At 43.9% G+C, this 22185-nt stretch overlaps 1 protein-coding gene across 4 annotated transcripts; it reads left to right on the forward strand.

Moving 5' to 3' along the window:
• Nucleotides 1–1001: 1001 nt before the first annotated feature.
• LOC109514706 (nipped-B-like protein A) lies at nt 1002–21568 on the forward strand. 4 transcript variants are annotated; one of them, XM_019868022.1, is made up of 48 exons: nt 1002–1424; nt 2365–2497; nt 3315–3480; nt 4033–4133; nt 4437–4545; nt 4638–4795; nt 4884–5008; nt 5205–5295; nt 5661–6179; nt 6360–8258; nt 8623–8751; nt 9275–9403; nt 9496–9558; nt 10002–10091; nt 10414–10523; nt 10619–10705; nt 10847–11078; nt 11179–11330; nt 11428–11508; nt 11593–11693; nt 11768–11894; nt 11977–12059; nt 12239–12371; nt 12525–12668; nt 12999–13085; nt 13178–13377; nt 13455–13557; nt 14118–14216; nt 14311–14457; nt 14663–14797; nt 14875–14973; nt 15055–15108; nt 15206–15314; nt 15671–15807; nt 15889–16029; nt 16103–16196; nt 16531–16685; nt 17144–17234; nt 17311–17484; nt 17572–17762; nt 18123–18230; nt 18427–18627; nt 19021–19036; nt 19396–19526; nt 19712–20073; nt 20275–20449; nt 20525–20713; nt 20889–21568. In XM_019868022.1, the coding sequence occupies exons 2-48, from the start codon at nt 2434–2436 to the stop codon at nt 21246–21248; spliced, it is 8451 nt and encodes a 2816-aa protein (XP_019723581.1). In that variant the 5' UTR covers nt 1002–1424; nt 2365–2433; the 3' UTR covers nt 21249–21568. The 4 variants fall into 4 exon arrangements, with proteins under 4 accessions (XP_019723581.1, XP_019723579.1, XP_019723582.1 ...); XM_019868020.1 differs by lacking the exon at nt 19021–19036 and having other exon boundaries at nt 1003–1424; nt 19380–19526; XM_019868023.1 differs by lacking the exon at nt 19021–19036 and having other exon boundaries at nt 1003–1424; nt 19380–19526; nt 20892–21568.
• Nucleotides 21569–22185: the final 617 nt, after the last annotated feature.

Below are 22185 nucleotides of genomic sequence, written 5' to 3' on the forward strand. Positions count from 1 at the left end.
TTGTTTAGGTCACAGAAGGGTAGATAGATGTAGAGAGCGATGCAGGTAGACAGAGAAATAGATCGCGAGATGCATGGATAAATAGAGTGACTGGAAGACAAAAATAGATCCATTGACAAACAATAACCACCATTTTGTATTATTGTATTAATAAATGTATTAAAAGAAAAAGTAATCCTCCTGCTCCTTTTAATTAGCCAATTGAAGCAGATTCTGGATTGACGAAAATATAAGAAAAAATGTAAACTTGCCCTGATTCATTTCACAATTGAATCAGTGCTCTGGATCAAATAGACCAGTAAATAAAGAAAAAAATGTGCTAACTGGTTGGATCTCTACTAAATAACTGCATAAAACACACACACACACACACACACACACACACACACACATATACAGTATATACATATATAAATAAACTGAAGCGTAATGCATATTGATCTCCAATGATCTAGTGTGGTTTATATCTATCTCATATGTAGAGGGTTTCCGGAAAGTCACTGATTATTATTATACTATTACCAAAAGTGGCTGCACGGTGATCGACTGGTTTGCACGACCGCTTCACAGTGTGGAGGTGCAGGGTTTGATCCTCCGGCCTCCCTATGTGGAGTTTGCATGTTCGCCCTGGGCCTGCGTGGGTTTTCTCCGGGTACTCCGGTTTCCTCCCACATTCCAAAACCATGCATGGCACGTTAATGGGACACTCTAAATCGTCCCGAGATGTGATTGTGAGTGTGAATGGTTGTTTGTCAATGTGTGCCCTGCGATTGGCTAGCAACGAGCTCAGGATGTACCCCGCCGACTGCCCGATGACAGCTGGGATAGGCTCCAGCACGCCCGCGACCCTAATGAGGATAATCTGATGCGAAAATGGCTGGATAAATGGATGGATATTGCCAAAAGTATTTGCCCACTTGCTTTGACTCGTATGTGAACTTGAATGACTTCTCATTCTTAATCCATTAGCGTTTACCCCTCAGGGCGACGTTCGGACGGCGGGACGGAGAGGGAGCTCGAGTCTACTCCCCAGCTGCCATCGTACTGCTGCCGCTGCTCCTCCCCCTCCGCCGCCACCTCCACCTCCACCACCACCTCCTCCTCCTCCACCAGCGGAGCCACTTCTTTCTCATCACATCCTGGGGTAAATACGGCCAGATTGAAATCTATACACATACAAGGGGCTCCATCGTTACCCCGCGGAGGCCACCTCATCGTGTACACCAGGCGGCCCTTTGGATGGTCGGTCTCCGACACGGCCAGACTGGGGAAGCTCTCGGACGGTGATTTTGTGCTTTTCTACCCCCTTCAACGTTTCCTCCCTAGCGGTCGGGTCGGGGTTACGCTTCCTCCTGTGGCGAGAGACGCCAGGTTTTGTGTGGAGATGGGGATGCGACGTTGAAGGCCAGCGCCAAGCGAGCGAGGTGAAAACCCCAAGACAGCCACCCTAGCCTGGCCGAGAAATACGAGGCTAAGGCTGCTAGCTGGTTCCGATCCGGTGCTGTGAGGGATGCAACTTACGGCTAGATCTAGCCAGCTAGCGTAGCTACTATTCCTGTATGTTGCTAGCCGGCTAACCCCCCGAGTTACTTTTTTTCGGGCGCCGCTTGTATTATACCTCTAGTCGAACATTTAAGTCACAATAACTAACTTGTTACACATTGACAAGCGGCGTTAAGGTGAGATAATGCCTCTATTGTGGGCTCGGAGCGTCCCCCGGAAAAAGCCTTAATGTGACGGCGTAACAAAAGGCAGGAATTGAGACATGGTTTGGTGGATTGGCCATCCTTTCTTGTTTTGTTGTTAGCACGGACATGCTAAGCTAACTCGAGACACAGAGGGAGGATTCCGTTCACTTCTCGTTTATTAACATAATAGATGTGCGCTACTACGTTGCTGTAAGTTTGTATTTGGAGAAAGGCATCTCAGTGGGGCATACAGAAGGATGAAAACGCTTGTGATAGCTGCACCTTCTGGGCCAGACTTGCAAGTTACCAAGCAGGCTACCCTGGAAGGCCTCCACACACTGCTATACTGTAAAAAATAGCACTAATAATAACAACAAGAACATTCATATTACTATTCTAATAATGCCAGGTGTTTGTAAATGCGCACACAATTTTTAAAACACACCTTTCAATATAGAATACATCTGTACCTCCTAAATGACATTGTTACAAACTTGAATTTGGGCTTTATTACATTCAGTATTCTTAATAGACTGGACTTTTTAAATCTATTTAAGTATGTCGTCACTATCTGTTTATATAAAGTATAATATTACAAAGTGCTGTTTTTGCTTCATGTCAAAATGGATTCTGGGTCCTCTAAAAAATGTTAACGTAAATGTCTAATTCTCCCCAGCATTCTGGAGATGTGAGGAACGGGAAGCCCCTTGCTGATATCGAGCAGCATTTTGACCTCATCTTCAGTATGAATGGTGATATGCCTCATGTTCCCATCACTACTCTCGCCGGAATCGCAAGCCTCACGGACCGTAAGTGTGCTCCTGTTTCTTCCTAATTGAGGGTCTGTGGTATTTTTGTCAATGTACAGTGAAACCTCGCTGTTTGCGCATGTTAGAGACCAAACCCAAATTAGAAATGGATGCCTCGGCCCTAAAAATGTTTATTGTTTCGCATATTCATCATTTGAACCCAAAAGATATCCCAAACTATGATCCCAAAACAATTGAATATCATTTCACATTCATGTAAAACATGACCCTTAAAAGTTAATGGCTCACAGCTAATTTGATTTTGAAAAACATTGCGAAGACGCAGTGGGTCACCACTTGGCTACCTGTAACAATATCAATTCCTACTTTCCTATTGACCATATTATTTCATTTTATGACTCAGTGACTCCCAAACCTTTGAATGGTGTTTTCATGGAAAGCACGAACTTGTCCAGTTTACTCCAAATTTGTGAACTGTTGTGAACTTGTGTTGACCTCAAACAACAACTTATTACCATAGTAAGTCCTCATAAAAAATAAGACGAAAAAAGTATTTCATTTTATTGTTACATTATGCTCAGTTGGAACATTCGTACTGTGCGAAAGACAGCAAATAAAAACGATTGAAATAATGATTTGAATGTATCACACACAAAAGGAGAGTAAAAATTGTCCATCAAAGCGAAACAATTCTTAACTATGAATTTATTGGACTCAAAGTTAAATACAACAAAACTTGGGCAGTGATTCTTTAGCGTTTTTTCCACTGGTCTGTGTAGTCTGGGATCGCCATCAAATTTCCCAGTGCAAATCTGCCGTAATCATACCACATCCCCTGCATCTCTTACCTACACAGTGTTAAACCAACTTCCACTGCCCTCACCTCTCCCTGCTACCACTGCCAAGAGTCTGCTTTACAATGGACGAATCTCCGAAGAGGTCAGCAGCCTTTTGGTGTGTCGTGACGACAGCCTGGTAACTCAGCTGGCTCACGGCCTCAACCAGGTGTCAACAGAACACATGTGAGTATCTGCTGTCATAGGAGGCGGGCTGGTATTACTGGTTTGTGGAGGGGGATCGAATGTCAAATGTAACTGGGATGAAGCTGCGGTCGTACTTCCAGGGCAGAACACAAACATTCTCTGGTCAGAATTATATATGGAATTACAGTCGGCCACCACACACTTGCTGTTCACTATTTAGACATTTTATTAATTTAAAAAAAATAATAATATATATTTTTTTTTTGGGGGGGGGGCAGGTGGGGCTGCTCAAGGTGTTATCCCCCATTTCCCCTCTACTTTTCCATGGAAAGCGTGTATTGAATGTGTATCAGTTTTTAGAAAAAAAAATTGGGTTTTAAATGTGTCTTACACCGCTACAACTAGTTCATTGCATTATTCCTAACCTCAAAACTTTGTACACCAGGGTGAACCCCGCCTACTGCCCAAAATTAGCTGGCATAGGCCCCCGTCACTTCTGTTTTTGCTGGATGACGTATATGCTGAAACTAGACCGTTGCCAGTGGTTGTGTACATTGTGTGACTGTTGTGTTCTTTTTGTGTGATTCACAGAGACCTGAAGGACAACTTGGGGAACGATGAGCCCGAGGGTGACATGCCTGTGCTCCTACAAACTCTGCTGTCCAGAAACCCCAAAATCTTCCGGGACAAAAGTACGACCATGCAGTCGACAGTCATAAAATGTAGTGTGAAAATGAGGTGTTTTTACTCAAAATACCTTAGATTAATTGAAGACTCTAAATTTCCCATATATGTAAATTTGAATTGTTGTTTGTCTAAATTGGTCATGCGATTGGCTGGCGACCAGTCCAGGTTGTGCCCCACTTCTCTCGCCAAAGTTGCTTGACTTTCTTTTGTAGTTTTATTTTTATTTGTTCAATTTGGCGTGTAAATTTCCTAAGCCTTGGCATCGCGTGTATGTTGTCGCAAACTATTTTCCCTCCTATTTCCCTCAGGTGTGATCCAGCAACCAGCGGTACAACAGTACAAGATTTCTCCAAACCAGGTACACAGGAGTCCAGCATCAAATTATCAGCAGTCCCCAGTCACTCAGAGGACGTCTGGGTAAGGCAGCGGGAAAGTGGATATACCGCGGTCTATGTCTTTTTTTTTTCTTTTCTTTATTTTTCCTAAAATTACATTGCTTTACTTCACAGATGCTTCAGCTCGCCACAGTCCGGGCCCGGAGCTCGGTTCATATCACAGCAGCAGCATTCAAACAGCCCCATCCCCAGTCCCTATACTCCGCAGAGTCCTGCTGATTACATGCAATACAGTCCGCCCAGTTACTCTCAACACCAGCAGACGCAGCAAGGTGGCTCCCCCACTCCTCGTGAGAGCAGACACAGCGTATCGGTCAATAGGCATTACTCACTGGCAATGCCATTTGCTTTCTGTTTCAGTTGGCGGTATTAGGAATCTCCACAACAAGGTGTCAGGACAGCTATCGAGTAACGCATCCAATCATCATGCCAAACCAGGCTCGGATGGCGACTATGTCACCATTGCGCACAGACTTGGAAATGAGGTATAACAAAAACTGCTAAACGCGGACATTTAGGGAGTAGCCGAAAATGTTAAAACAACAACATTGAGGCCACCATGGAACAAAATTACACGACTTTGATCTCGTTGTGTAATCTTCAGAGCGGTGCTTAATAGTCTTTTGTAGACATTCATGCTATGAATGAAAAGAATTACAATAAACGTCTTGTATTTGATAGGAAAATGAGCACTCCATGATGGCTGCCTTGTTTCCGGTCAAGTCACCGCAGTCTGTGTGTTCCCCGGATGAGAGCGAGGAAGCATCGAAATGTACGTAACCATTACGTCTTTTGGTAACTGTCATTCAAGTGGGAAAATAAATTGACTCAATTACAATGCAAGGCATATTTTTCCGGAAAAATTCCAAAATGTACTTTGGAGGTTCCACTGTATCCTAAACCCAAAATGGTATATTAATGTGTCACTGTTTTATCTCTATTTTGGGTCATTCTGCTGTCTCTGTCTGTTTCACGAGATTTCCCGAGTCGTATTTTCCCAAAAACTGTGGGTCAAATTCCCATTTATTGTATACAAATTGTGGGGTTGCACTGTATCCTTTCACCAAACCTGTGTATTGATGTGCCGCGGTTTTGTCTGTGTTCTGAGCTTCTCCACTATCTCTTATGTGTCATTAGGGTCCAGACCTCTGCTCATCATGCAGTCACCTCCTTCTGACATCGCTCCTAGCGCAGCTCCCAACATGCTGCTGTCTTCCACTGAACGAAAAAAGAAGCCGAGGCAAAGGAACAAGGCGGGCGGTGATCACATGGAGAAAAACGCATTGTATGACATTGTGAGCTCTCCCGTGAAAGACTCTGCTAGGCTGACATTGAAGCTGTCCAGAGTGAAGAACGTAGACAAAGAACAGTACGAAGAGCATTCTCCCGGGACTGATGCGGAGCAACAAGCGTGCCTGACGAACAGTAAAAACCCCTTGCCGAACTCCGATCAGGACTCGCCATGCAAGTACGCCGCAGAGGAGTCACCACACTGTCAACGGGCGCCGTTCCAGCCAAACGACACCGCTGCCCTCTCTGCGGTGGTGCTGCTGGACGACACCGAGGCGGACATCGATGCTCTGGCGGAGATTGAGAGCACCGAGCGCGAGTCTGTCAGCGAGAGAGAGCGATGGTCCAAGGAAGTCCAGGATAAAGGTATTAGAATGTCATCAGAGCACCAACTTTTATGGACCCAATATAGAATCTTATCTGAATTAAATTCTGCCACAGTTTGTTGATAGGACCCATTGACAGGTCAAATAGTGGCGGCCCTCCCTGGTAAAGACGAATGTGCATAACGTTAAAGATGTAATCAGCGATGTTGTCTTTTTGCAGACAAACCGCTGAAGAAACGCAAGCAAGACTCATACCCTCAGGAACTGGGAGTCGACATAAATGACGGTTTCGCCGTACAGGGTGGCAATGCCGGCAACCAGATGACACCCAAGAAGAAAAACGCGGCGAGTAACGGTTCCGGTCGGCCCGCTCTGATGGTCAGCATCGATCTGCAGCAGGCCGGTCGAAGTTTACGGCAGCCCGTTGTGGTGCTGGAGGCCAAGCAACTGCGCGAAGAGCACATCGTGCAAGTCCCTTCCGAGACGGAAGCGGAGAAAAATAATGCCTGCCAATTGACTGATACCAAACCGCAGGTCGACGACTCCTGGAAGTTCAGCTTGGATATCTGTCCGAAGGAGAAGAAGGAAAGCCCGTGGGAGTCCAAACACAGACCCGACGGGGGAAAGTCGGACGCAAAGTGCGGAGACTCGCCGAGGCTGAAGCAGAATCGGGATTGGGAGTCTTGCCACAGGGAGGAAATGAACGACAACGGTCACTGTCAACCGGAGACTCTAAAAATCTCGAGCAAGGCGGAGCGGAATGCCTTTTGTCATAACGAAGACAAAAGCAGGGAGAAGAAGAGGACGAAAGATCATGCCACAGAAAAAGATAGGAGTAGGGAAAAAGATGGGGATAAAGACCAAGACGTGGATAAAGAAAAAGAGAGAGACAAGGATAAGATAAGAGATAAAAACAAAATTAGGCAAAAGGATATAGACAAGAATAGGGATAGAGACAGAGAGGAGGTGGGAATGGACAGAGTCAAAAATAGAGAAAAGGATAAGGACAGGGATAGGGAAAAGGAGAGAGATGTGGACAGAGTTAGAGATCGGGAGAAAGATCGAGTCAGCGTTAAGGATCTAGGTAAAGATCGGGTCAAGGAAAAGTACAGAGTTAAGGAGAAAAACAGGGAGAAAGTTCGATCTAAGGAGAAAGAGCGAGATAAGGAGCTAGGTATGGCTGACGATCGAGTCAAAGAGAAAGAGCGAGTTAAGGAGCCGGATAAGGAAAGAGATCGACTAAAGGAAAAAGAGCGAGCGAAGGAGCAAGATCGGGAAAAAGATCGATTAAAGGAAAAGGAGCCAGATAAGCAGAAGGATCGATTAAAGGTAAAAGAGCGAAATATGGAGACTGATAAGGAGAAAGATCGATTAAAGGAGAAAGAGCGAAATAAGGAGGCGGATAAGGAGAAAGATCGATTAAAGGAGAAAGAGCCGGACAAAGAGAAAGAGCGAAACAAGGAGCCAGATAAGGAGAAAAACAGATTAAAGGAAAAGGAGCGGGATAAGGAAAAGGACAAAAGTGTGGAGAAGGAGCGATATAGAGATAAAGGCCGGGAACGAGAGATGATTGAAGGGAAAGAGAGAGTCAGAGAAGACAAAGCCAGGAAACACAAAACGTCGATGGGTAACAGCAACCAATCTCTGGATGGGACGCCCCAACCGGAGAAGGATCACAAAATCCGGCAAGACGGGAGTAAACACTCCAGTGACCTCAGCGGTCGTGAAAGGACAGAAAAATCCAGTTTCCCGACCCCGCATAATAAAAAAGATAGGAAAGGCGGGGAAGACAGTAAAGAACTTTCCCACGTGAAAAAAATAAGCGAATTTCCATCATACTTGCTCGGGGGAAACTCGGGAGCACTGAAGAACTTTGTGATACCCAAAGTGAAACGGGACCCGGTCGATAAATTCCCCACGGTCTCGAACAACTTGGTTGATGTCTGGAAAGAACCTCGTGTTCTGCTGGAGAGGAGGTCGCTGATCGAAACCCTCAGCAGAGGCCCGAAACCCATTGTGGTGATGCGGCGACTGAGCGTGGATGACATACGAAGCATCAAGAAAGAACTCAAAGAAACCTACAAGTCGTGGAAGTTGTCTTCTAGCCACAAATCGAGAGGTATGGATTATCATGGATTTTGTCGGAGGGCGGCACGATGGGCGTGTGCTTAGCACATCAACTTCAAAGTTCCGAGGTTTGGGGTTTCGATCTCAGCCCCCCGACCTTCCTGTGTGGAGTGCGCATGTTCTTCATGTACTTGGGATGGCTTTACTTTGGCTTCCTCACACATGCCCAAAATGCTCAAGGTTAATTGGGGGCCCTCCTCTAAAACCAACTCATTTGGGATAGACCCCAGCTCACCCCTAATGAGAACAATCACAATTAAAAAAAATGGATGGATGGGTTTGTGGGAGGTTTGTATTATGGAATAATGACTATCATCGCTGTATGCTTATCATTTACGCACTTTTTGTCCTTACAGAGATGTCATTTGGTGCCAAGCGGGGGCACAGTATGATCAGTAAAACTCCCAAGTATATCGCTGACTTTGATGAAGAGGAGGAGGGAACCGATGATAACGATGACCACAGTCACAACTCGGACAATGAGGGTAATCCTTCCCTCTGCGACATTTGCACGTATACTTTTACGCTACGTTGACACTGCTGGGCGTGATGCCCGATTTCGATATTTTTTTATTTTTATTTTTTTGTGAACGCTGCATGAAAAAAATCAGACAACATTAAAACACAAAGATGAACATTTTTTTTGTATTGACTCTTACACTTAGACGAGACAAGGCAGCTTTATTTATGTAGCGCACACTGTACACAAGGTAGCTCAAAGTGCTTCACATCGTTAAAAAGACAACATTCAAAGGCATTTACAAACAAAAGAATTTCAAACATTTTAAAGCAACGGGAGAAAAAGCGCAGAAAGTAAAACTGTTTGCCAAGGCTAACCTGCATATCCACAAAAACTCACTGCAGCTCTGCTTACCTTTTAGCCTTGATGTAGTGTTTCACTCCTGTGTCCAGACTGCAAATGAATGGGGAAAAAATGTATAATTTACAATATCATAGAATTATTTTGTTGTTATTGTATGGAAGACAATGATGTTTTCTCTATTTTAGTGATGAGGAAAAGGCGAAGGAAAGATCAGGACAAGTCAAGGAAGTGTGAGTCAAAAAAAGGCCGACAACGTCAACAGGACTGGAACTCAGACGAATGCGTCGGTGGTCCGCCGCCAAATTTAAGTGATGGTGAGTTTCTTGTGCATGCTAAAATGTTTTGTTTATTTGGGTTTATTTTGGATGCTAAATGTATTCTTGTGGCTCTTTTTTTTTTTGTTCAGTGGCCAGAAAATTGAAGAAAAAACACAAAGAGAGAAAGGCGTATGAAAAGATGCGACCTGAGGGTATTTGTTTTTTAACAATCTTTCATGTATTTTGTTTGTTGTTATTGTTATTATTATTATTATTATTATTACTGTTCTTCTTTTTCTTCTTCTTCTTGTTATTGTTTTAATTGTTTTTATGGTTTGTGAATCTCATTTTTGGTGGATTCAGCATTCCTGTATCCTGGTTGAAAATGTATTTTTGGGTCCAAAAAACAACTTCCCAGTAGATTTCCCTGGGGGAAAAAATAACCCCTCCCCAGTTTGACCAATAGAGATGAAATTTGGTGAACTTGTCTTACATACCAGGACACACAAATAAAAGGTCTCATGGACCAATGCTTAAAATTGAACACTAAGTCGGTAATTTGGGTTTGAAGCAGGCATTTGGGGAAGATTTCCGTTCATCGCTGCGTGCGGCTTTAATTTTCTTGAGAGACAGTTGTCAAACATTTATGCCACAGATTTAATGGACACGTCCACGTTCAAGAGATTCGCAGCCAGCGTGGACAACATCCTGGAGAGTCTGGAGGATGTGGACCTTCCTGCGGCAGGTAAACAAGCCTCACTATTAGCCGTACGGTGAAACCCCGCGATTCCTCCTGTCCACCCCTCCTGACTGTCAATAAGTTGAAGTGAGTTGCGCAGCATCATTTGGACAAGTCCCTGTCATGTCTAATAGAAAAGTAGTGCTTTGGCACCATCTTGTGGCAGCTCTAGGCAATTTGAAGCCTTTTTATGGGGGAGTGCCGATTACTCAGATTTTTTTTTTCGTTGTTCGCTGCAGGACTGAGACCCTACACTGTACTTCTGCGCTGTAATGCAAAAGGATTAGCATAATTATATGTATTTTTTTTTCTATGTGCCATTTCCCAGATGACGACGGTGATGATGAAATACCACAGGAGCTGTTGCTCGGCAAGCACCAGCTGAGTGAGTTAGGCAACGATTCGGCGAAGATTAAAGATATGGGCATCTTTTATAAGGTAGGTGGAGTATGTCCCAGTGATGCTTGTTCTGATCTTCTTCACTTGAAACGTCTGAACACAACAGTTAATTTGCATTTGCTTCCTGTCCACAGTTTTCATCTCAGAAATTGGTGAAATTCATGAACGTCCTGGAGAAGAACATTCAGGACAGTGTCAAACTATCCACATTAATGAACCATGTAAGTTGTCAGGCTGATTTTATTAGTGTGCAGCATGGCATAAATTCCTGTGAACCGATTGAGGAAAAAACGTGAAAGAAAACGGATGAATGAATCACATTAACAGTACCGCTACTGTTTTTGTAACGACTTGTATTGAAGGGTAACGACTCCATGGACGAGGAACGGCTGTGGCGTGACCTCATCTTGGAGCGGGTGACAAAGTCGGCCGATGCCTGCCTGACGGCGCTCAACATCATGACTTCGCCGCGCGTGCCCAAAGTGGTTTTCATCGAAGACGTCATCGAGCGGGTTTTGCAGTACACCAAGTTCCACATGCAGAACTCCTTGTATCCCCAGTACGACCCCACCTACAGGGTGGATTCCCATGGAGGTCAGTCATACCCCTCATCGACACCGTTATCAGCCACTTGGCTATTTTGACCGATGCATTAAAAACTTGTTTAATATGTACTTGTACTTCCTTACCCAAGGTGCCGTGCATAATTCCAAAGGCAAGAAAGCAAAAAGCTCAGGCCATAAACAAAAAACAGTGCTTCAACTCTACGGCAAAGTGTGTGGCATCATCAGCAGTCTTTCTGAGCTGGTGGAGATCCAGCTGCTTACAGACACGACCATTCTGCAGGTGAGATTCGCCATCCGTGCTCATGTTTCCTTCACGAGAAAACTGTCTAATTATCAATGTCATCTGATTTGCACTTGATGCCCACTTCCTATGTTAGGTGTCCACCCTCGGGATCACGCCGTTTTTTGTGGAGAATGTCAGTGAGCTGCAGTTGTGTGCCATCGCATTGGTGACCGCGGTAAGTGTGATGTCTTACTCTCATTGGAGGGGGCCATTAAAAAGTTCGAAATAATATCCAGCATCCCTTTTTGCTCTTCTGCAGGTGTTCTCCCGCTACAGGAAGCACAGGCAGCTCATTCTTGAAGAGATCTTCAACTCAATGGCCAGGCTGCCGTCCAATAAACGCAACCTGAGGAACTTCAGGTGCACCACAGAATGAAGAGGACTCGAGTGAATGGCGATCCATCTCAATGATTCTTTCTTAATGCCTCTCACAGGTTAAACAGCAGCGATCATGGAGGCAGCAAGCATATCCAGATGGTCACTGCCTTGGTTCTACAGCTTATCCAGTGTGTGGTGCAGCTACCCTCTCCAAAGGATGGAGAAGATGAACACAATAGGAAGGTAGGCAGGAAGAAACATCTGAAATTGGATACAATTGTCTCAAATTGTATTTCATATCTCCCGCTATATTTGCTTTTCACAGGTGGACAAAGACGTCCTCATCACCAATTCCTATGAGACTGCCATGAGGACTGCTCAGAACTTCCTGTCAGTGTTTCTCAAGAAGTAAGTCCATGTCATACAAGTGTAAAAAGAAGTTATCAGCCATTGCTAACCATTGATCAGCCTTCGTGTTTAATGCCTGTGTCATAGTGATGCTGTGTAATAGCCAGTAATATTTCCTGGGTTAATTCCAACACACTACATTAACATTTTAACCTGATCACTGGATGTGGTTATGCCAGATGCGGCAGTAAGCAGGGAGAGGACGACTACAGGCCTCTATTTGAGAACTTTGTCCATGACCTCCTGTCCACTGTCAACAAACCCGAGTGGCCCGCTGCTGAATTGCTGCTCAGTTTGCTTGGTCGTCTCTTGGTAAGCGTTGTCATTTCCACTATTCATTTTGTGAAGGTCTTTTAAGGATTGTTGCTCTTTGTTGTGTGAAGCACATTAAGTTGCCCCGTGTATGAAATGTGCGATATAAAGAAAAGTTGCCTTGCCTGTATTTTTCGTTATCCCATCATCCAGGTGCACCAGTTTAGTAACAAGCAGACAGAGATGGCGCTCCGGGTGGCATCGCTGGATTACCTTGGCACCGTCGCTTCTCGCCTGCGTAAAGACACCGTCAATTGCAAGCTGGACCAAAAGGCCATTGAGCGCATTCTAAAAGAGGTAGTAAATAAACTCCACTGTCGCTCTTTAGGGTATTTTTGAGCCCAAAATTATGAAATCCGCAACCCTAAGTACTTTTTGATGTAGAAATTATAAATGCACAAGCGCAATTTATTTGCAGTCCTGACTATAAATGCAAGGGAATTTAACATTGGAAAAAGTCACAAAAAAACAAAAGAGTCGGACGACAGTCTGAATGCGTTCCATGAAAGCAGCAAACAAGAACAAATAACAACAAACAAATCATTCTCATTTTAAAAAGAATTACGAACCATTTGACGTGTTATCGTGGTTTCTTGGTAAACGTTCATTTTACCATTATCTTTGCAGTGTCCCGGTAACGATGAGACGCAGCAACTCCAGAGGGCCTTGTTGTGCTACATCGAGGAGAGCAGTGAAATTGATCCCGCTCTCGTTGTGAGCATGTGTCATTTTTTTCCCATTCTTTATTACGCTGAACTCATATAACTGGACACTCATTTCCGGCACTGTGCTTCACTCACACACAGTTTGCCAGGAATTTCTACATTGCCCAGTGGTACAGGGACATCACGAGCGAGGTGGACAAGGCAATGAAGTTGCACGATGACGACGACGACCCGAAAGGTTCATATGCCGCCAACAACGTTGACTCCACTGAGGAGATTGTGCAGAGGGCCGAATTGCGGAAAAAGTTCTTACGCAAGGTTATCAGAAACTCTTACACCAGGTAAAAAAAAGAATTCTTTATGGAGTAGTCATCCGAAAAAATTATTCCTCTTTTAAACGCTCTCCTATTTATTTCAGGATCAGCTCTGACGCAGTAGACTACAAGGACTCCTGTTTGATCGTCCAATACCTAGCCTCTATGAGGCCGTTCTCACAGAGTTTTGACATTTATTTATCACAGGTAAAATAGTCGTGTCACGTTATGCGGAGTAGACACACGAAAGTGAAATGAAATCATCATCATTATTATTATTATTATTATTATTATGAGACACCACACATGACAAAAAGAAAAAAAAATGCCATGTGTATGCTTTTATAACGTGTACTTACTGTACTCCACATGACCCACACAGCTCTATCTAAGTTCCTTACAAATTAAAGTTGATGTATAGAATGTGGCCACGGAGGATTGATTTTAATTGAGATTACGATTGTACTACTGTCAGGTCATGCTAACACCTGTTAAGAGCTTAGCTTCACTTGGCGTTCACCACAGATAAGGATTTGCCATTGTAAACAGTGATCTGGTTTAACATTTACAATTGTCGGCCTGACTTTTCAGAGCATAGTGACACCCTACACCACAGGGTCATCAGTTGGGATCATCTTTCAGACATCTGAAATTCACAGGATTTGGGGAAATACTCAAATTTGCTCCAATTGTCATTTTGTGTTCCCCATCGTAGCACAAATTTGGTATTGTGAAGCTCGTCGCTAACGGTTTTCTGTCATGTGTAGATCCTGAGAGTACTTGGTGAGAGTGCCATTGCAGTCAGAACGAAAGCCATGAAGTGTCTCTCTGAGGTTGTGGCTGTGGACCCGAGCATTCTCGCAAGGGTGAGACACTCCCATCATCTCGTTTTGCATATTTCTAACACCTCAGGGTCTTGCTTGTGAACTGACAAATTGTTTCCATTGTCTCGTTCTTCAGTCCGACATGCAGCGTGGTGTTCACGGCCGCCTCATGGACAACTCCACCAGTGTGCGCGAGGCCGCCGTGGAGCTCGTCGGACGCTTTGTGCTCAGTCGACCCGAGCTCATCGAGCAGTACTACGATATGCTCATCGAGAGGATATTGGTAATTCGTCTCCTTTTTTTTTTTGTTTTTTGTAGTTTTTATTCTTGCCCTGTCATCTCATTACAGAAGTGGTATGTTAATTCTCGGGCCACATAAAATGATGGTGGCCAGACATTGGGTTTAACACCTGCGTCCTGTATGATGCACATTTAGCTTACTACCTGGCTTCAACAAATCCACAAATATACCTTTTTGTCCCCAAAAGGACACGGGTATTAGCGTGAGGAAAAGAGTCATCAAGATCCTGAGGGATATTTGTCTGGAGTTGCCGGACTTCCACAAGATCACCGAGATGTGTGTCAAGATGATCCGAAGGGTCAACGACGAGGAGGGCATTAAGGTTGGTTTTAGTTTTCTTGCGGGAGCTTCATTCATTTTATTCAAATCAATTTCCACATGTTTATTTTGATCCTGCAGAAACTGGTGAATGAGACCTTCCAGAAAATCTGGTTCACACCCACACCCAGTCATGACAAAGATGCCATGATCAGAAAAATCCTCAACATCACAGATGTGGTGTGTAGTTGATTTAGCTGAGTAGGTGCAATTCTGTATGCATATGCATATTTATGATCTTGTACTTGCTTTTCATCCCAGGTGCTTGCGTGTAAAGATTCCGGCTACGATTGGTTTGAGCAGCTCCTCCAAAATGTAAGCTTTTTAATTGGGTGTGATTATCCATATCCGTAATTTATCGTTACTTCTTTTTAAATTGATTGTCCTTCACCGTTTTTTTTTTTTTTTTTAGCTCCTTAAATCAGAAGAAGCTGCTGCGTACAAACCAGCCAAGAAGGCCTGCAGTCAACTGGTGGACAATCTGGTGGAGCACATGGTGAAATATGAGGAGTCCATTGCAGGTAAACAGAAAAGTTGATTTGTTTGCTTCAAAAAGTTGAGCGTCACCAGCCAATTTCATTTTAACCATAAAAAACACATTTTGTGTACTTACTCCGTTTGTGCGCCTTAATTTCATGCTTCACGGCCCATTGACATTGCTCATAAGGGACTCAGTAAGCTGCAGTAATGTTAGTCGCTTTTTAAGAATTGTCTGTCTACATGTCTTGCTGCACCATTTGTTTTCAAATATTTGTCGCTTCAAGGGTTTTTTCGCAATCACAGCATTGATGTTTGTTTAGGTAGCTTAGCGTTTTCCATCACACGCACATTTTTTTTTAAATCCTAAACATGTATGTACTCTGTGTGTCTGCTTCAGACTGCGAGGACAAAGGCATCAACTCCGGTCGCCTGGTGGCGTGTGTCACCACGCTGTACCTGTTCAGCAAGATCAGGCCGCAACTGATGGTGAAACACGCCATTACCATGCAGCCTCACCTGACCACCAAGTGCAACGTGAGGACCAACCACTGCTGATTTATTGTAACACAGCGCCCACTAGAGGCAAGAATAACAACCGGCTCTGTACTGTTGCAGAATCAGAATGACCTCATCGTGATTTGCAACGTCGCCAAGATCCTGGAACTAGTGGTGCCTCTGATGGACAATCCCAGCGAGAATTTCCTCACCACCATAGAAGAAGACCTCATGAAGCTCATCATCAAATATGGAATGATGGTCTGTTTCATTCGCAACATTCTTGGTCTGAGTAAAGCTGGTCGTCATGTCAATTGTGTGCTTTGCTTCTCAGGTTGTGCAGCACTGTGTAAGCTGTCTCGGTGCTGTGGTAAACAAGGTCACACACAACTACAAGTTTGTTTGGGCTTGTTTCAATCGTTTCTATGGTAAGACTATTACCTGTAGCTTTAAAGGAGACATACAAAGCATTTTTTTTTTTTGTTGGTTTTTTTTACAATTTAAAATCGGGTATCTTAATAACAAGTCTGTCGTGCCCTTTGGTCAAAAGTGCCAAGGGTCAAAAATAAAAAAAATTAGCCACTTCTTAAAAACAATGCTGTGAGGTTTGGTATTATAAACAAAAAGTTATTTTTCATAAGTACAGTATGTCCCCTTTAAAGTTAACCCAAATGTGGCCACTGCGCTCATTCATCCGTAATGCTCTTGCTTTGCAGTTAGATAAACATGTAGATGTTTTTTTTTTCCTTCCTGGTTTCGTAGGTGCCCTGGCCAAACTCAAAACCCAGCACCAGGAGGACCCCAACAGTCCCACCTTGGTGACGAACAAGCCCACACTGCTGCGCTCGCTGTTCACGGTTGGTGCTTTGTGTCGACACTTTGACTTTGACCAAGAGGAGTTCAAGGGTGCCAGCAAGGTAGGGTTCATGCTTCACCATGCAGATTATTCAAAATCATCTTTTTTTGGCCAAGTATGTTAAAACACAAAGAATTTGTCTCTGTTTGTTGGAGACGCTCTATTGCTAAGGAGAACAAAAAAAGCCCGGATGACAAAACATTCATTTCGGACGTACAGACAAATGTTCAGAGTCAAGTCTTGACGCAATACAAGATACTAGAGAGTGTCTTTGGTGTCATCACAATCACTCAGACGTGAGGAAAATGTCGCAGACTAATGAAACTCTGAGTGGGAGCTTGACCAGTGTGCACTTCAACAGCATAACATCTTTTTGAAGTTCATTATAAAATGTCAACTTCTTTTGGGGTGAAATGGAGAAATCTTAATGGCACCATATAGCGTTTTATGACTCATTAGGTGCCCAGTAGTGCACAAATAATGATGAGTAACCTTTCCAACAACTGTTGTGTGTTCTAGCTCAGCATTAAGGACAAAGTCTTGGAACATCTTTTGTATTTTACCACTCACAAAGATGAGGAGGTCCAAGTCAAGGCCTTGATTGGTTTAGGTATATCAGCACAGTTTAACACACTACTGTCTATTTGTTTTCCCCTCAGTATTGACATGATTTCTGTCGCTTGTAGGCTTCCAGTTTATCATGCATCCCGAGCTGATGTTCGTGCAGGATGTGAAGATTCTCTACAGCACCACCCTGTCCGACGAACACAGTCTGGTCAATCTGAAGATCCAAGTGCTGAAAAACATGCAGACATATCTGCAGGAGGAGGACTCGCGAATGCAGGAGGCCGACCGTGACTGTGAGTTAAATCAATCCTTCATCAATTTACCGCTGGAATCCGTTCCATCGTCTCATCATGTTGACATCTTCATTTTTGTTGACTCAGGGAAGGAAAAGGCCAAACAGGAGGATCTGAAGGAGATGGGTGACATCTCATCGGGTATGAGCAGCTCCATCATTCAGATCTACCTGAGGCAGGTGCTGGACTCCTTCCTCCACACTCAGTCCACCGTGCGCCACTTTGCTTTGAGCGTGATCACGCTGACACTCAGCCAGGGGCTGATCCACCCTGTGCAGGTACTCACTCATTGGTAGTACTTTTTTTTTTTTCCTTTCAAAACGTAACCTGCTTTTATTGGCAGAAAATCATGTCTATTCATGAATGATGACTATCAGCAAATGTCTCTCTCTGTCTGTCTTGTCTACCGTAAAATGAAATTGCATTAAATATAAAGGTGAACTTGTATTGCTTTGTAGAAAAACACCACCATATTGTTATTTTTACATGAACATTGCAATGATTTTTCTAGTCGGGCCCTCTTGACATGAAACTAGATTTTATGTGATCCCTAAATCACCATGAGCTTGACACTTTTTTTTTTTTTAGTTTTATGTGATCCCTAAATAACCATGAGCTTGACATTTTTTTTTTTTAAGTGCGTGCCCTACCTGATTGCCATGGGAACCGACCCTGAGCCAACCATGAAGAACAAGGCTGATCAACAACTGGTGGATATTGACAAGAAATATTCAGGCTTCATCCATGTAAGTAAGCTCACGTAGTTTTTAAGCAATTGGAGAGGGTCTTTGGTTAGTGACACCACTGGCAATTATAATAGAGCATTCAAACTTCACACATGAGGACCTGAGTCAATATTCAAACTCATAAACTCTTATACTCAAATATGCTCAGCACTAGAGCAGGTGTTCCTTGACTAACGGTGATTTTGTCAACTGACAGATGAAAGCCGTAGCTGGGCTGAAATTGTCCTATCAGATCCAGCGGGCCATCGCCGGATCCACAGTCGTCATCCTCCGAGGCTTCCGTCAACACGACACCGACGTGGCCATGTGCTCTCATCTCTACACTTTGGTTCGGGGGAACCGCCAACATCGGCGAGCCTTCCTCATTTCTCTGCTCAACATGTTTGACGACAGCTCCGTAAGTATTATAAGAGTAATAAGAATTATACTGCTGGGTCGGGCTGTTTTTTTCCCACATTTTATTTCTGATTGTAATAGAGTTGTTCAACCTTCAATAAAAAGGAAATGACATGAGATTATTCAAAACAAGTTTTGATTTTGGGATTATTTTCTGCACCCTTCTGGGATTGGCTTTATGCTCAACCCAAACACAAACTTTTAAACTGTTTTCAGTCTATACAGTATAGAACATGTACAAAAATAAGTTAATGTAAAATGTGCGAATGGATTTTGTTTTGGCGGTGTCGACCAAACCCCCCAAAATACCGGTACTCTATGAATCAAATAATCTTCCAGACCGGCTGCTGGGTGTCTTTCAAGTTCAATGAATGGATGTTTTCTTTGGCCTCAGAAAACCGAGGTGAACTTGCTGACCCCCAAAAATACTCTATGAATCAAATAATCTTCCAGACCGGCTGTTGGGTGTCTTTCAAGTTCAATGAATGGATATTTTCTTTGGCCTCAGAAAACCGAGGTGAACTTGCTATTGGCTTTATGCTCAACCCAAACACAAACATTTAAACTGTTTTCAGTCTATACAGTATTGAACATGTACAAAAATAAGTTAATGTAAAATGTGCGAATGGATTTTGTTTTGGCGGTGTCGACCAAACCCCCCAAAATACCGGTACTCTATGAATCAAATAATCTTCCAGACCGGCTGCTGGGTGTCTTTCAAGTTCAATGAATGGATGTTTTCTTTGGCCTCAGAAAACCGAGGTGAAAATGCTTCTATTTGTGGCGGACAACTTGGCCTGCTTCCCATACCAAACGCAGGATGAGCCTCTTTTCATCATGCACCACGTGGACATCACTCTATCGGTCTCTGGGAGCAACCTGCTGCAGTCTTTTAAAGAGGTGAGAAGACTTTGTCCAGTTCAATGCACAGCCTTTTGCTGTACATTCATTTTTTTTAATACATTCAATCTAAATGTCCAGTCTTTATCATATGAAAACAGGATATTCTTTCAAATTGGCAGTGCGGAAATCACCGTAAGGTTTTATCCGTCAACCGTTTCTTCCCTACATTGCTCCTTTTATAGTCTTTAAGAAAAGGACCAATTCCACGACCGAAGAAGATAAAGAAGAAGAAGAAAAAAAAGAAGAAGAAAAAGCCTCGGAAGATCCGTGACAGCTCTGACGACAGTGAGGGGAGCAGCAGCCGATCCAGTAGCAGCAGCAGCAGCAGCAGTAGTAGTAGCAGCAGCAGCAGCAGCAGCGAGGAGGAAGAGGCGGAAAAGGCGCACGGGCAATCTGACTCCGACATGGATGACGAGAATGTGGTGATGGCCCGGCTCCCCGAGGACCCAAAGCCTTTGCTGGACTTCTCCCTGGCTTCGCAGGGAATCTTACTGCTGCTCATGCTCAAACAACACCTCAAGAATCTGTACGGCTTCTCAGACAGGTAGGCCAGCATTGGAATATTCCATGAAAAATTGGTAGTCAGGTTTGAAATAAAATAATAATAATATAGAAGATAACTATAGCAAAGACAAGAGCGGAAAGTTTTGAGTCCTGAATAAAATGAAATGAAAATAGTTGTTTGTCAACCGCTTCGTGTGTTATTTATGAACGGCTGATTTATTTTATTTTTTTAATCCGACAGCAAAATACAGAAATACTCACCAACGGAATCGGCCAAGGTGTACGACAAGACGGTGAACAGGAAATCCAAGGTGCACTTCAACCCCCGCCAGACTCTAGACTTTCTGAAGGTCGGTCTGTCCAGCTCAGACATCAGTCATGAGACCAGGAAGGCTATCGTCAAACAGTACTTACACGTAAGAATTTGTTTCAGAGAATTCATTCTCTCCTTGTGGTTCAATCGAGTCATTCAATCTACATTACCGTCACAGTTCAAAGTACTAATGGAGCACCTGGACCGTGAGGAAGAGGAAGAGGAGGGCGAGGCCAGCGCCAACGCCAGAAACAAAGCAATTACCTCACTGCTCCAGGGCCCCAAACCCCGAAACCACAATCACAACAATCACACGGCGCCAATCGAGTCCGAGGACGAGGAGAGTGAGGATGAAGACCGCCCGGCGGTAAGGAAATATATTTTATATCCTGTATTATCTGAGATCTTATGTACTGTCTGATTTTGGGGGTTTTCTCTAGATATGAAGACATTTGGAAATATGTACACACACACACATATATATATATATATAACACACACACACACACACACACACAACAACAGCTTCCTTTTACTCACAGCAGAAGTCGCGACGAGGTGACGACTTGGCGGAGGATTCCGGCCACATGAACGAGAGCGTGGACGTGACGGACGTGGTGGCCATCTGCTGTCCCAAATACAAAGACAGGCCGCAGATCGCCAGGGTGGTGCAGAAGACCAAAAGCGGCTACAGCGTGCACTGGATGTGCGGGTCCTACTCCGGACCCTGGGCCGTGGCCAAGAAACGGGACGGTCGCAAAAAGGTGCCTTGGTTGGACAACATCAAGGAGTCGGACATTATTTATAAGAAAATCTCCTTAACGAGCGGACACAAGCTGACACACAAAGTGGCACAGACGTTACGAGCGCTATACGCCGCCAAGGACGGGACTAAGCATTAGACAACACTCTGGCAAACCCACATGGATCCAGTATGTTACAGAGAAACATTCAAAGCTCTTTCTATTTAAGGACCTAATAGACCAAGTTGAAGTTAACAGACCAGAAGGAAATGTTTCGAAAAACATTGGGTGGGAGCTCCTTCGCTGTTGTGCAGCAACCCGATTCATTTTTACTCCCGCTGACTGTATTATAGTTGAACTAAAAAAAATGTTTATATCTGAAAATAATTCTGTAAAAAAAAGTTAAAAAAAGAAAAAAAGAAAGTGAATGTTGGAAATTAGTGTATTGACGTTCTTAATAAAGTGTTTTTTGGACTTACTATAGCATGGAAGGGATTCATTCACCTTGCACTTGTTTATAAAGAAAGATATTGCAATTATAGAACACAACACTATTTTCACAACACTATTCATGTTTGTCCTCAATGGGATCACGGGTGAGTTGGAGCCTATCCCAGCTGACTTTTGGTGTGAGAGGCGGGGTACAGTATGGACTGGTCACCAGTTAATCACAGCACATTTCAACATACAAGCCTCCACATGCATTCACGCCAATGGACAATTTAGAGTCAAGAAGCTAAAATGAAACACCGAACTACGGGCAGACAAGCAAACCACTGTGTGTCCAAAATACAAAAATGATTGAGAATGGCGGCACGGTGAACGACTGGTTAGCACATTCGCCTCACAGTGCAGAGGTGCAGGGTTCGATTCCGGCTCCAGCCTTCCTGTGTGGAGCTTGCATGTGCCTGTGTGGGTTTTCTCCGGTTACTCCAGTTTCCTCCCACACTCCGAAAACCATGAATGGCAGGTTAAAGGAATACTCTAAATTGGCTGGCAACCTGAAGACAGCTGGGAAAGGCTCCCGCACGCCCGCGAGCCTTGTGAGGATAAGCTGAATAAAAAAAAAAAATAAAAAAAATGGAAGGATTGACTG

Source organism: Hippocampus comes, unplaced genomic scaffold (assembly GCF_001891065.2).
Source record: "Hippocampus comes isolate QL1 unplaced genomic scaffold, H_comes_QL1_v1.1 scaffold19, whole genome shotgun sequence".
NCBI lineage: Eukaryota > Metazoa > Chordata > Actinopteri > Syngnathiformes > Syngnathidae > Hippocampus > Hippocampus comes.

Bases quoted from the DNA above. Each gene is read 5' to 3' on its own strand.
- LOC109514706 (XM_019868022.1), top strand. From the start codon at position 2,434: ATGAATGGTGATATGCCTCATGTTCCCATCACTACTCTCGCCGGAATC. The intron at 12,060-12,238 runs GTAAGTCCATGT...TGGTTATGCCAG, and splicing joins CTGTCAGTGTTTCTCAAGAA to ATGCGGCAGTAAGCAGGGAG. The intron at 12,372-12,524 runs GTAAGCGTTGTC...CCCATCATCCAG, and splicing joins GTTTGCTTGGTCGTCTCTTG to GTGCACCAGTTTAGTAACAA.